Below are 12,427 nucleotides of genomic sequence, written 5' to 3' on the forward strand. Positions count from 1 at the left end.
TGTAGTGCATGTGGCATCCTTTATTTAATTACATAAAAAAGCATGCAGTGTTAAGGTAAGACAATACATGTAAAATGTTCATCGCACATCAGATAACACGTTACTAGAATGCAGCAGACATTTTTATCGTCTATGTTGGCATACGGAACACATTAAAATAACATACTTTTAAAGCCTACACTAACGGCTGTGCTTCGCTCTCACTGTCCCACTCACACTTGTTACTTTTCATTTAAAAAAAATCTTCTACATAATAGATAGTCACTAGCCAGTCAGAGGCTGTTTGTTCTCTGGTTGGAGAGTGGAGCAAGTGGAAAGGCCCCCATGCTTACAGCTGCCCCAGTGAGCAGTGACATGCAAACAGAACTTTACTACACAAAGGCTCACCGTGACAGGACAGATCAGACACGGAACAGACTGCATTTCTACCTACACATTTGGGGAAAAGCTAGATGTTTAAGTTCCTCCAGACCCAGCTGCTCTGTGCCTTCCAATACAGAATGATTCTAACTTACACCCACACGCATATGCATACGCTCAAAGGTAAGCAGATACAAACGACTTGAAGTAGTATTTTCATACAATGTGCTCATTCACACTAGTATGTGTGCGTGCACGTGTGCATACACACATACACACGCACACGCACGCACACACACACGCACACAGGCACACCAAGTGGACAGAACAGAATGCAACAAATTGTAAACGACTATATAAAACCTAAAAAAGTCAGTGAGTCCTCTAAGAAGGGAGTGCCATTTTTCCAGCATGGCCTTGGTAATAGTTAGGCCATCACTAAACATAAATAAAAAGAGGCATAAAATGTCCATTCTAGGAAAAGCTTTAAAGAGCAGAACAGACAATACCAAATGTTCTAAGAAGCACGAGTCCTGAAGGCAGTTGAGTCATAACAAGTCACCATATCTAACAAGTCAGATCTGAGAAAACATGGATCCAATCCAGATACATAGGACATTCATTGAAAAAGCAGAACACATGACACTGAGACAGGTCAGACCTTCTCCCTAAGCTCTCTGGCTAAAAAGATGACCAAACAAAAGCAACAGAGCAACATCCCTGGAGCCAGGTAGACCCACAGTTCTGACTTGACCCTTGGCTGAAGGTCGTCAGTTCAGGACTGTAAAGAAGCTTCGTGAAGTGACTCAGGTGACACTGCAAACACCCCACCCTACAAGGCTATGTCCCTGGTGAGTCAGCTTTTGGTGGCCTTGGATGGGCTGGCGTTGGAGAGGCTGCTCTGTATCTTTCGCTTTGCGGACTGGTTCCCATTCTTGCTCCTCTTCTCAGACACGAAGGCGGCAGACCACGGAGACTGAAGGGGGCCGGGAAGACTCTGCATATCTGAGGACATCTTAAATAAAGACGACCCAAACCTCTGATCCTCGAATAATCCTTGGGAACTGCTTAACAGCTGAACACCCTGGGAAAACTCTGTCTGAAACAAACAGTTTTGTGATTTGACTTCACTAGCTCCCGAATGAGAAGTAGTGTGGAGAGAAAAATCTTCACTCATTTCATGGTCAGATGGAGAGAGGAGAAAGAAAGAGGAGGGTTTCCACTCACTCCCACCTTCTAACCCATCAGCTTCGAGGGCATTTTTGGGAAGACTCAGTTTAGCTCCTTCTTGTAACTTGTCAGGTTCCTCAAGAAACTCCCTGCCTTGAGGTGACTTTGAGGACCCCTCTGACTCCACTGATTTGAAACCGTTATTGCAAGGGCTCTTGCTGTTGTCAGACTCTGACATCATGGAATCCAGCTCAGAGATTTTGTCAAGATAAGCAGCATCCATGGAGGCCTCGCTGGAGGTCCTTGTCCGGTTCATTTCCAGGGAGCGAATACAACTCAGTCTCTTGGACAAGCAGAATCCTGACTTCTCACTCAACTTTGAAGGTACTTCCCCAACAGGATTTGCAATTGTATTCCCCTCTGAACCATCAAACTCTAAGCTCTGGGCATAGCTTGTGGAGCAACAATCCCAAAACTCTGTCTTTGAGGAAGCAAAGCAGTCTGATTTCTTCTCATTTCCACTTCTATCGTCCTCTGAAGAATTGTTATTACAGGTGTTTGGAGAATCACAGAAATCATCAAATACCAGTTTTCTGAGATGGTTTGCATGCTTTTTGGAACCACCTGCTTTGATCACAGGGTTCTCCCTGTTTTCTGGAGTGTTGAGCTGAAGGCAGCTGAGCGACAAGGGAGTGCAGGAAGCCTGGAGACCATAAAGCTCTTCCTCCTTGTAAGGAGCGCAGTCGCTTGGCTTGCTGCCCCACTGTCGCTCCAAATAAGTGTCCATCGGTGTCTCTCTCGCACCCAGCTGTGCTTCTGTGGGCTTGGGGTATCTGTCTTTGTTTTGGAGACAGTTTGGTTCAGTCCTGCTGGTGCTCTCCTGTCTGGCAGAACTGGTGTCAGCTAGTCTGCTGCTCGAGGGTGTGGCCAGGTGAGAGGCTGAATTGGCTGAGCCAGCCTGCTTTCCAGCACCTTCACTCGGATTCTTGGATGCTGCAACGTCATCGCTGCCTTTGGGCCCCTTGCCATCTGCAGAGGGCGCCCTCTGGCACAGGGCACCCATGCCTTCCTCTGTCTCCTCCGAGTGCCTCAGCTGTGCTACCTGAGACTCCAGTTCCTCTATGTATTTATCGCTTCGTTCTAGAGCTTTCTTGAGGCGATTGGTTTCACGTTCATACTGTTCTACTTTGGACTGAAGAGCAGCAACTGTAAACCTTCCAAACCTGGAAAGAATGGAGGGAGGTTAATGATATAGCTCAGGCTGTCCCCCTCCCACATAACAGTGACCCCCACCCACATAATAGTGACGGTTTCAGTAATGTACGTGAGATTTCAGAACACTTACTGAGTAGGACAAAGGCAAGTCCAGTGTAGTACCTTCAAAAATTGACTATCCTAATAAGAAGTAATAATAAGCACACAATAGAGACAAACTAGTCAGACGTTTTAGTAGTGAAATCAGACCAATGTCTGAGACAAAGGCAGAAACCCGCTGATGATTTCCCCTCCAAGAGCTAGCTATCAATCCAGCTCACATATGCATGAAGAGTTATCCCCTAAAACAATGGCGAAGATTTATGATAACATTTGAACAGTGGTCCACATCTTGAAATATTTACATTCAATCATTTTCCTATCGTACAGCAGTGTTTTACAATACATTTCTTATACAATGTCACCTTGTCAAACATAAAATGTCAATTTGAAATTCAGAAATCCAGACGTCTCAGGAGGGGAGGTTTTAAATACTTATTTGGAGCCTTTCAATTACAGTCGCTGCTGATATGAAGCTTTCTCTTGGCCTTTCTCAACACTGGGCTCTAATTCACTCCAGCTCTCCTATTTTCGGTATTTTACAACTGTGTGGGACATCAATCTCATTTCTTCCAACTTTGAAATACGAAGTCAGTGCTTGTGGTTCCAACATACTACGCATAAAAACATTTTTTATACTTTCTGAAGGGGTAGATTTGAGAGTAACGAGAAAGAACATCAAAAATGCACTTGTTACCTGGGACTATCCCTTTCCCATTCTTCTGTCAAGTGTGGGTGCTGGGTTCAGTTGAGAAAACAATTTTTGAGCGGCTAGTACAGGTGGGGAATGCATCTGGGGCTGGAGGCACAGACTTACTAAGACTATCCCAGTTCATTAATTCTATGATGAGTGAGAATTCTCATAGGAAACTATTTTCATAGGACACCATGAAAAATCCCTTTACTTCTTCAAACTCCCTCAGAGCCCTAGTTATTTTCTTGGTAACTTCCATACTAACTGATTGAGAAGAATTGGAGAGCTGTCTGTGTGCAGAAAGCTATTTGAGAAGGAAAGCTTTTTTAAAAACTATTCTTTTTCTTCCCTTTCTTAATTACAAAAATAATTAAAACTAAGAAAATGTATCAGCAGTAAATTGTGTGAAGGAGTACAAGAAGTTGTCAGGAACAGTACCCTGTACAGTCAACTGTGGGTCCTAGAGAGCCACTCAGTGCGCCACCTCCTCAACCCCTAGCCCAACTTCTCCCCAGCATAGCACTCGTATGATCTCTTGCTCCCGACAGAAGCAGACAAGAGCAAAGGTAAATACAGAATCATCACATCTCAGGGTAGGAAGGGCTCTAAAAGATACAACTGCTGAATATTGACCCCCTCACTGCAATTAACTCAAGTCCCAAAGCACACTGCCTTCAGCTCCCGCACTGCAGGACAAAAGCCACAGGGACAAACCTCGTCATCGTAAGACAAAGTTTGCTACTACAAGAATTTGGTTAAGCAATGTCAGAGTTTTTCTTGGTTAAAAAAAAAATGTTTGGCTTCTAAATATAGTTGGTAGCAAAGCCATAGTTCTTCAAGAGAACTTTAGAAATGTGGACAAAGATGGGAGGGCATTCTGCAAACGTATTTGTGAGTTCCTGATTGGAACCACTCTGGTATAATCAAGTAACCTGCATGTTTTAAATGGGAAAACTGTGTAGCATATTTATTTAATGCAAAGAGCAAAAGTGACAGCCTTACATTTACTTTACAGACTTTATAACACAGGTATCTTCACATGAAAAAAAAGACTAAATGGTTTAAAATCAAATACTGCTTCCAGACAGCACATCAGAGGCTACCAAATTTGTGTGTGTGTGTGTGTGTGTGTGTGTGGTATAGACATGTATGTATGCTGTGCATAAGCCAAAGAATGACAATTGGGTGTCCTCTCTCACTTTCTGTCTTATTGCTTGAGAAAGGGTCTCTCAACTGAAACTCAAGCAGAGCATGTGGATAGACTGAGGGCCCCATGGTCCTCCTATCTTCCGAGATCAGCGTCTGTGCCCAGGCAGAGATGTCATGTGTGTCAGAAGTCCTTCCTTCCTCGGACCCTCACACTTAGGCAGAGAGCTCTTGCTCACTGAGCCATCTCCCCGGGTCCCACTTAATGGTATTTTTTAAATGTAGCAAAGGTTCTACTGATATTCCTAGTCATGTTTTTCTATCACTTCAGAGAAAATCAGAAGTGCCATGGGAACTAACAGACATCAGTGTTAGACAATATATTAAGTAGGATAAGCAAAGCACACCTCGTTGATACAGTTGGGCTGCTTTCCGATGGCTCAGTGATTTGAGAACCCCACCGCTCCATTTTAACATTCACACAGACTTACAATACTGAGTGATGGGACTTGTTTTTAACCATGCTAATGAGTACACTGACAGAAACAGTCAAATCCATGGGAACCCATTTGTCTTCTGACTCTTCTACTGGAGTCGATGTGCCAGGAGGAGAGAGGGCCTTGGGGTCTTCATTCACTGCTAGACTGTTAGAATCATTCCTGCTCCACAGCAGCCCCTAGTTAATAGTCCATGTAAGTATAAGCCTCCCACTTTAACTACGTTAGTCCATTCACTAAGGTAGAGCTAACACTACAGGACGAACAAGCTAAGTCTGTCCTTTATGTGTAAGTATGGTCACCGCTACAGCTAAGTCTGTCCTTTTATGTGTAAGTATGGTCGAGGCTACATCATTAAACCAAACACATTCCACACACGTGATTTCTTTTTTGATTTACAACAAGGAAAGTGATGGAGTAGCATATAGCTTTTACTGTAGACTTTATACAGCATGGCCATTTAATTACAGGCTTGATGTCCATATGGCTCCATCTAGAAAACTTTCCTTTTCACCTGAGTAAAAGACTGAATTTTTGACATGCGTCAGGTAAGTTTTAGTGATTCCAAGGCACTTCTATTAAATTTGGCAAAAGGTAAGTAAATTACAACACAGAAAAACAACCCAGCATACACATATCATGGCGGACTTTCAAGAAATAATACAATGAACACAACAGCTTATTTGTCTTTTGATTTTAATACTCTCCTATTCCTAATTCCAGATATTTCCAGAGTACATAACATTAAAGAAGCAATGCCAAGGCAAGCCAGAGGGATTTCTAAGTATCATTTAACATTACTTCCTTTTCCTGAGCAAATTTCAAAATGGTGCATTTTTATAAACATTCCATTAGAGACCAAAAAGCTTTGATTTTCAAAGTAGCAGTGATGGCCAAAGGCTTCACTATGCTAGCAATACACTGTGAGCAGTTTGGGAGCTGACACTGGAAATGCATTTGCCAGAGTCTAGAGATGCTCACAGGATTTTCGAGCCTGCCAATGTTAACTGAAGTACACATTCTGGATGAGAGAAAAGGACACAGAGGCAAAGGCCTGTTCCTGGCCGTACTAAAATACAAACAAATGAAAGACAAAGAAATGAAGGTCTTATTAATTTGACCTTTTTTGAACACTTATTGAGAATATCATACGTAAGTATTTACATCATTCACCCCTCCCTTACCCCCTCCACTTCCGCCCATGTACTCCCAATCCCCAAATCAACAGCCTCTAACCCTTGAATCGCTGTTTATATGTGTGTACATTCATGAATACAACCTTCTGAAATCACTCAGCATCTTAGTGTTTAGGGCTGACCTCTTGGGATTAGTTAATGTAGCAGGGCTTGTCCCTGGGGAGGACTCATTCTCCCTCTCCCAGCAGCCTCAGTTGGCTCAGTTCTTCTCTTCTGGAGGTCAAACCCTGAAGGATCCCTCCTTCCATGTTGGCATGTTGATTGGTGCTGTCCATCTTGTAAGTCTTGTTTAGGCAACCATACTGTTGAGACTGTGTCTTTCCTGTTACGTGTATGAGGCACTATCTTAGGCAGACATGGCAACTACAGTAAGAACGGCTCTAAGGACACACAGTCCGTAAGACCACTTTCCCCCACAGATGTTCATGAAAAGGAACAAAATGTGTTTCAAAGAGGCCAGAGGAAAAAAAGGAGGGCAAGAATCATTAGAACCTAGTATTTGAGGAACTAATTTTCAGTGTCTCACTGTCAACTACAATTAAAGGACTAAATGCCACAAGCACAGGGGATTGGCTACCAAAATACTGCATTCTTCCTAAAGATTTCTAAAATCACATTCTTGTTTATTTTGTGTGAGTGTCTGTGTACTCCCACCACAGCAGACATATGGGAGCCAGAGGATGAAGGTCAGAGTATGTTCTCTCCTTCCATGTGGTTTCTGGGGCCTCAGACTCAGGTCGTGAGGCTTGGGCAGATGTCTTTACCTGCTGAGCTAACATGAGCATGCCATTCCTGAGAAACAAGGCATCCCATTTGCATTCTCAAAGGAATAGGTGAATTAGTCCTCAGACTGGGGTCATAGGCTGGGCAGCGTCTCAGGCTTGCTGAGGAGTCTCTGACTTCCGGTTTTTCCTTACCTACTAACTGAGGTAATGTGAGGGAAACAAAGTGAAAGCACTCTGAGTCTCCACTGGCTTTTGTGGTCTGGCCCATCTGACAAATCTCAGTGCTATTAAGCCATAAGACAAGCACATCAAAGTCTATTTCAGGATGCCCTTTTTTTTTTTTTAAATCCACATGACTCTGGAGAAAGGGTCCAAATAATAGAGAGCCCAAAGTTAGTGCCCAAACAAATCCAAATAGATCAAGAAGAGTGCACAGGTTGCCCTGCCAGTGGGCGGCAAGTTCTGACTCCCTTCGAGGTCTTTACAACTTGACAATGAAATGCCCATCCTTCTAGATAGCTCCACTATGTTGTTAAATGTCTTTGTAAAGCTCTGAGAAGTCCTTTTAACTCTGGTAAAATGTTGCCTTACCATCTACTTAGTAAGAAGCACAACAGTAAGCATAACAGGAACCTAAGCGTCTGTGACCTGGAGTCTCGGCGTATGGAGGAACCCATGCCTTTGGAGTTGAACCATCCATAGGATGGTGCTAAAGTGGAGGCCAACCCACGCCAGCAGAGCGAAAGGAAGGCCTGAGAGTGTTTGCAGAAAGTGTCTTCAGGTTAAAGCTCCTGGAGTCCAACAGCCCGTTCCCTGCTGGGACTCCTTTTGGCAACTTGTAGAGAAAGACTTTAAAGCCTTGCCATATTAAGGACTTTTACCTTCAGTTCCAAGTCGGTTAGAGAAACATCTCCTGGGCTGGCAGGAGGTTCTGTAGGTACAAGTGCTTGATGCTGTGCCCAATGATGACCGAGTTCAACCTTAAAAACTCATGGTGGATGGAGAGGCCTGGTGCCAGTACGTTTTCCTCTGACTGTCACACATGGAGCACACGGAACGCAAGCACTACACCCTCAGACCACAATACGCACTCGGACAAAACACACAGGTAAGATGAAAAAAAGGAAAGAAAAAGAAAGAAATCAAACAATCCTGAGATAGGAGGGAAGCTACAAAGCACTGGCTATGTCTTTGCAGCCAGTTGGTTCTGACTTTGAGGTTATGACCATGTGTTTACTGCAACCCCCGCCCCCTTTAGTGTTGCTTTTCCTGTTTTAGTATTTCCTTCACCATTCTTATATGTACTGGATTCCTGGCAGTGCATCATGGCTGTTGAACACTGGAGTTCATTATGCTAACACTGAGCCCTGTTCCTAGGTAGCATGTACATGAGTGATGGATTTCCCCATTATTTTAGGATTGCTATATCACTGGGTACAGCTTACTCCATATAAATAGGACAAATATATAGTGTTTTTACTTTTAACACTTTGAAATCCACAAGCCATAAAAGATGACACATTAAAATCTACAAAATTCATTGCTTTTCTATTGCTAGAAATGTGTCCTAAATAAAATCAGATATTAAAAAAAGTTTTCAGACATGGCTGACTGTTAGAATGTCACAGTGCTTGTCTGTTCAACTGACTCTGCATATGCCAGAGAGCTTACCAGAAGCAAACTGATCACAGACATGAGGACAGTACTGAGGAGAAAGGGATGGAGAGACCTAGAAGAAATGACAAGTGGGGAGAGAAAACCCTTGACATTAGAGCCTGTGGACATCATCGTTACACTGAGAGCAGAGAGGGGAGAATGGTGGAACCTGCAGACACAGAAGTGTGCTAATGTCTCAAAGAATCGAAAGGAGGCTCACAGTCCCAGCTTGCTTTGTATTGCTGCATACAGAGTGAGCCCAAAAGCAGCATAGAAAGGACTGACTTGGTTCACCCTACAGTGTTCATGAAATGAGCAGGCCACCTGTCTCAGTAATCACGGGGGTTCACAACTGTCCTATGGATTTTAACTTCTTGTCAAAACCTTCCACCACACTATCAGCATACATGTATACGGACATAAAATGCAAGAGATACTCAGTAACCAATATTTACTTAGCCCAGTTTGAAACACCTCGCATCACCTTCCATCACTGAGGGAAGTCACGGCAGGAACTGAAGCAGAGGCCAAGGAGGAGCACTACTTAAGGGGCTGACTACCATGCCTCGTCAGCCTGCTCTCTTATATAACCTACAACAAGTTACCTGGGGTGGTACTGCTCACAGTGGGCTAGACCCTTCACACCAAGCATTAGCTAAGAAAATGCCCCACACACAGCCAAGAGGCAAATCTCATAGCAGCATTTTCTCAATGGCGTTTTCTTCTTTCCTGATGACCCTAGTTTGTGTCAACTAGCATATTCACATACATAAAGAGAAGAGAAGCATAATTCAAAACCTCTCGTATGGCTTGTGTTTTTAACAAAAGCATAATACTTAAATGTCTCAAAATTTCAAGTGCTTCAAATTGTGCTTATAAAAATATACTATTAGTTTTATCATCTCATGCCTACATACATTTATGCTGATAGTAACATAATGTTTTGACAAAATATTAACTTCTATAAGGCAATGGTGAATTTTCCCAAGCGATTAAGACAGTTTGTCTACTCATTTTATGAACCACTATGCAGAATAAGGACTACGCAAATTAAAACAGTTGATACATGACTCAGAAACTTATAGTTAAGAACTACAATCACCCTAACAAAGATTGACCCAGGCACTGCAGAGATGAGTCAGACTAGGGCACTTGCTGCTCTTGCATAGGACTAGAGTTTGGCTACAAACGCTCACATTTGCTGGCCCATAACCACTTGTTGCTCTAGTCCCAGGGGATCCTACTCTTGCTTCAGGCCTCTGAGGACACTACTTGTATGCGGTACACAGACATTCATGCAAGCAAAACATCCAAACACATAAAATAATAATAGCATTTTAAAAAGAATACTCTATTCTTGGAGTATATTTTACCACAGCATTGCCTGTGCATGTAGCAATGCATGCAGGGTTTGTTTTGTTTTTGAGACAGGCGCTTCCTTATGTTGGTGAGACTGACCTAAACTCGGGATTCCTCTACCCCTTTCAGCCTCTCAAATGCTGGAGTTAGAGACATGCTGGCATAAGTATTTCCTTTGTTTAATTTTTCTTCCCTTGTCTTCTGTATATACAATCTACCCGTTAGTTAGGAAGTCCCCTGCCTTTTAGCTAGTGCGACGAGCATGACATCAGGGAGTAGCCCACAATATGAACCTGCTGTCAGGAATCTGATTCTGACAGGAATGGGAGCACAGGGAGGCTTAGCTTGGGATCCTGCTTTGTGCGTGTGTACAGAGGGTCCAAAGCCCATGGCGTTTCAGATACAGAGAAAGGGAAGACCAGAGCTGAAGAAACTCAAAATCGTATTGGGGGTAGGGCTGAAGACTCAGCTGTCTCCGTGATTTCTTCTCTCGACACCTGCCTCCTGTGGGCTTGACTGTACATTTCCCATGTCTACTTCATCACGAGATGTGTTCTGGCAGGAAGCAGAGGATGAGCATCCCAGGCACCACAGGCAAAGTATCACCGAGCTACATTTCCGTTCCCCGCTGGCCACCTGTTGCTGAGACATTTCTAAAAATGCTTCCCCCAAAGCTTTCTTTTTAAAATTAAGCACTTAGGTACATAGATTCATAGAGAATTTATAATCAAAAGAGGATTGTCAATGGCAATCTTTAGCACACCTTATTTCCATAGAAAACGTCGTATACTGAGGTATAGTGAGGGGAAAAAGAAGCACATCCTCTAAAAACCCAAGACAATCAACTTCTCTTCCTTAGCACATCACTCACCACTCAAAGAATAAAACATAAAAAAGGGAAGTATGTTTTTGTCTATAACTTGCCAAGACTAGTTAGAACAAACATTTAATGTCTATAATGTCACCACTGATGGTGGGCACAGCACCGTGGTTTACTGGATATTTGTTGGCAGGGGACTTAGAGCTTTCTCCTTTTAGTCTCCCAAAGTAACATTTCAAAATCAAGGCAGAAGCTGGGCATGGTGGCTGCATGTAACACCTACACAGAAGTTAGCCCAGGAGAATTCCAGGGGTTTGGCCCTCTGGGAGACACAAAGAGACCCTGTCTCAAAACAATAGCAAAGTAGACTCTTTTAGATAGAGAACAGGGTTTAAAAACAACAGCAGCACCATCATTTTAAAGAAAGTACTTTAGTGTTTACTAAATTAACCATGCACTTGTAGTTAAGGATTAGACTGTTGGAACCTGACATTCTCAATAGAAATGTCCTGTGTATTGGGCAACATGCACAAACAGGGACATGTTAATCCCTTCAAGACAAGTCTCTAATGAGGCCTGAGCCCACACAGGGTCACTCAGGGTCATAAGGAGAAACACATACTGTGTTCTTGATAGCTTGTCTCCTTCCCTGTATTACTGCTGACAGGCACTTGGTGTCTAGCCTTTGAAAGTTATAACAAGTGAATCACCTTTTCCCATCCCCAGTCCCATCCCTGAGCAAGCACGATTCTCTCTGTTCTATCACTGACGTAAGATTCATTTCAGCGTGAGATGGATCTCATTGGGAGAAGTTTACTAAAGGACTGATGTTGAAGTCTGCATGACACTGATCGCAATCATCTATGGGATGTTATTTTATCCTTTCACATTTCTAAAAGTACATTTCCATAGTAACCATAACACAAATCCAGGAGGAGAAAACACTAGGGCTGAGTGAGAAGCCATTCTAAAACTCCCCAGACAAGTGTCTGTATACATTTTCTACTTTAGCTAAACCCTTCCTTTCTTTGTCTCTCCTCTGTGCATAAGGAGCTATGATCCGGCTGCTCTGTAATTATTACTCAGATGGATTACTGAGGACTAACGTGCTCAGGGGGCTGTGAGGAAGGTCTACAAGGTAAGTAGAAGCCATTGTTCCTACTCTCAAATATTCATTCATAATCTCTGACAACCATACTGCTTGGTTAACAACAAGCATTGTAAGCACCTAAAATATCCTATCAACACAATAAAGACAAGTTGACAGAAAACTGCAATAATTGTCTATCACCAATTAGCTGTATATCCAGAGACGGCCCCTCAGGCACCCAGCCCAGGGGCTAGAGCACAAGTGGCTGTCACAGTCTGGCCCCAGGGTATCATCAGGCTTCCCCTGACAGCCTACAAGTTCCCCTTCTGGGAAAACTAAAGGGCAGAACAGAATCAGTCACCAGATCAGGCAGAGGTCAAATACCAGGAATCACTGTGTT

General features: G+C 43.2%; 1 protein-coding gene across 2 annotated transcripts in view; it reads right to left on the reverse strand.

Moving 5' to 3' along the window:
- Positions 1-12,427, reverse strand: part of Obi1 (ORC ubiquitin ligase 1) — a 39,321-nt gene continuing 26,894 nt past the window's right edge. Inside the window, exon 6 of one of the 2 annotated variants that reach the window (XM_039093537.2) lies at positions 1-2,753. In XM_039093537.2, coding sequence (XP_038949465.1) covers positions 1,217-2,753 — 1,537 coding nt within the window. In that variant the 3' untranslated portion in view covers positions 1-1,216. The remainder of the gene's footprint in view (positions 2,754-12,427) is intronic. The other variant, NM_001108389.1, reaches the window with a different exon arrangement.

Source organism: Rattus norvegicus, chromosome 15 (assembly GCF_036323735.1).
Source record: "Rattus norvegicus strain BN/NHsdMcwi chromosome 15, GRCr8, whole genome shotgun sequence".
NCBI lineage: Eukaryota > Metazoa > Chordata > Mammalia > Rodentia > Muridae > Rattus > Rattus norvegicus.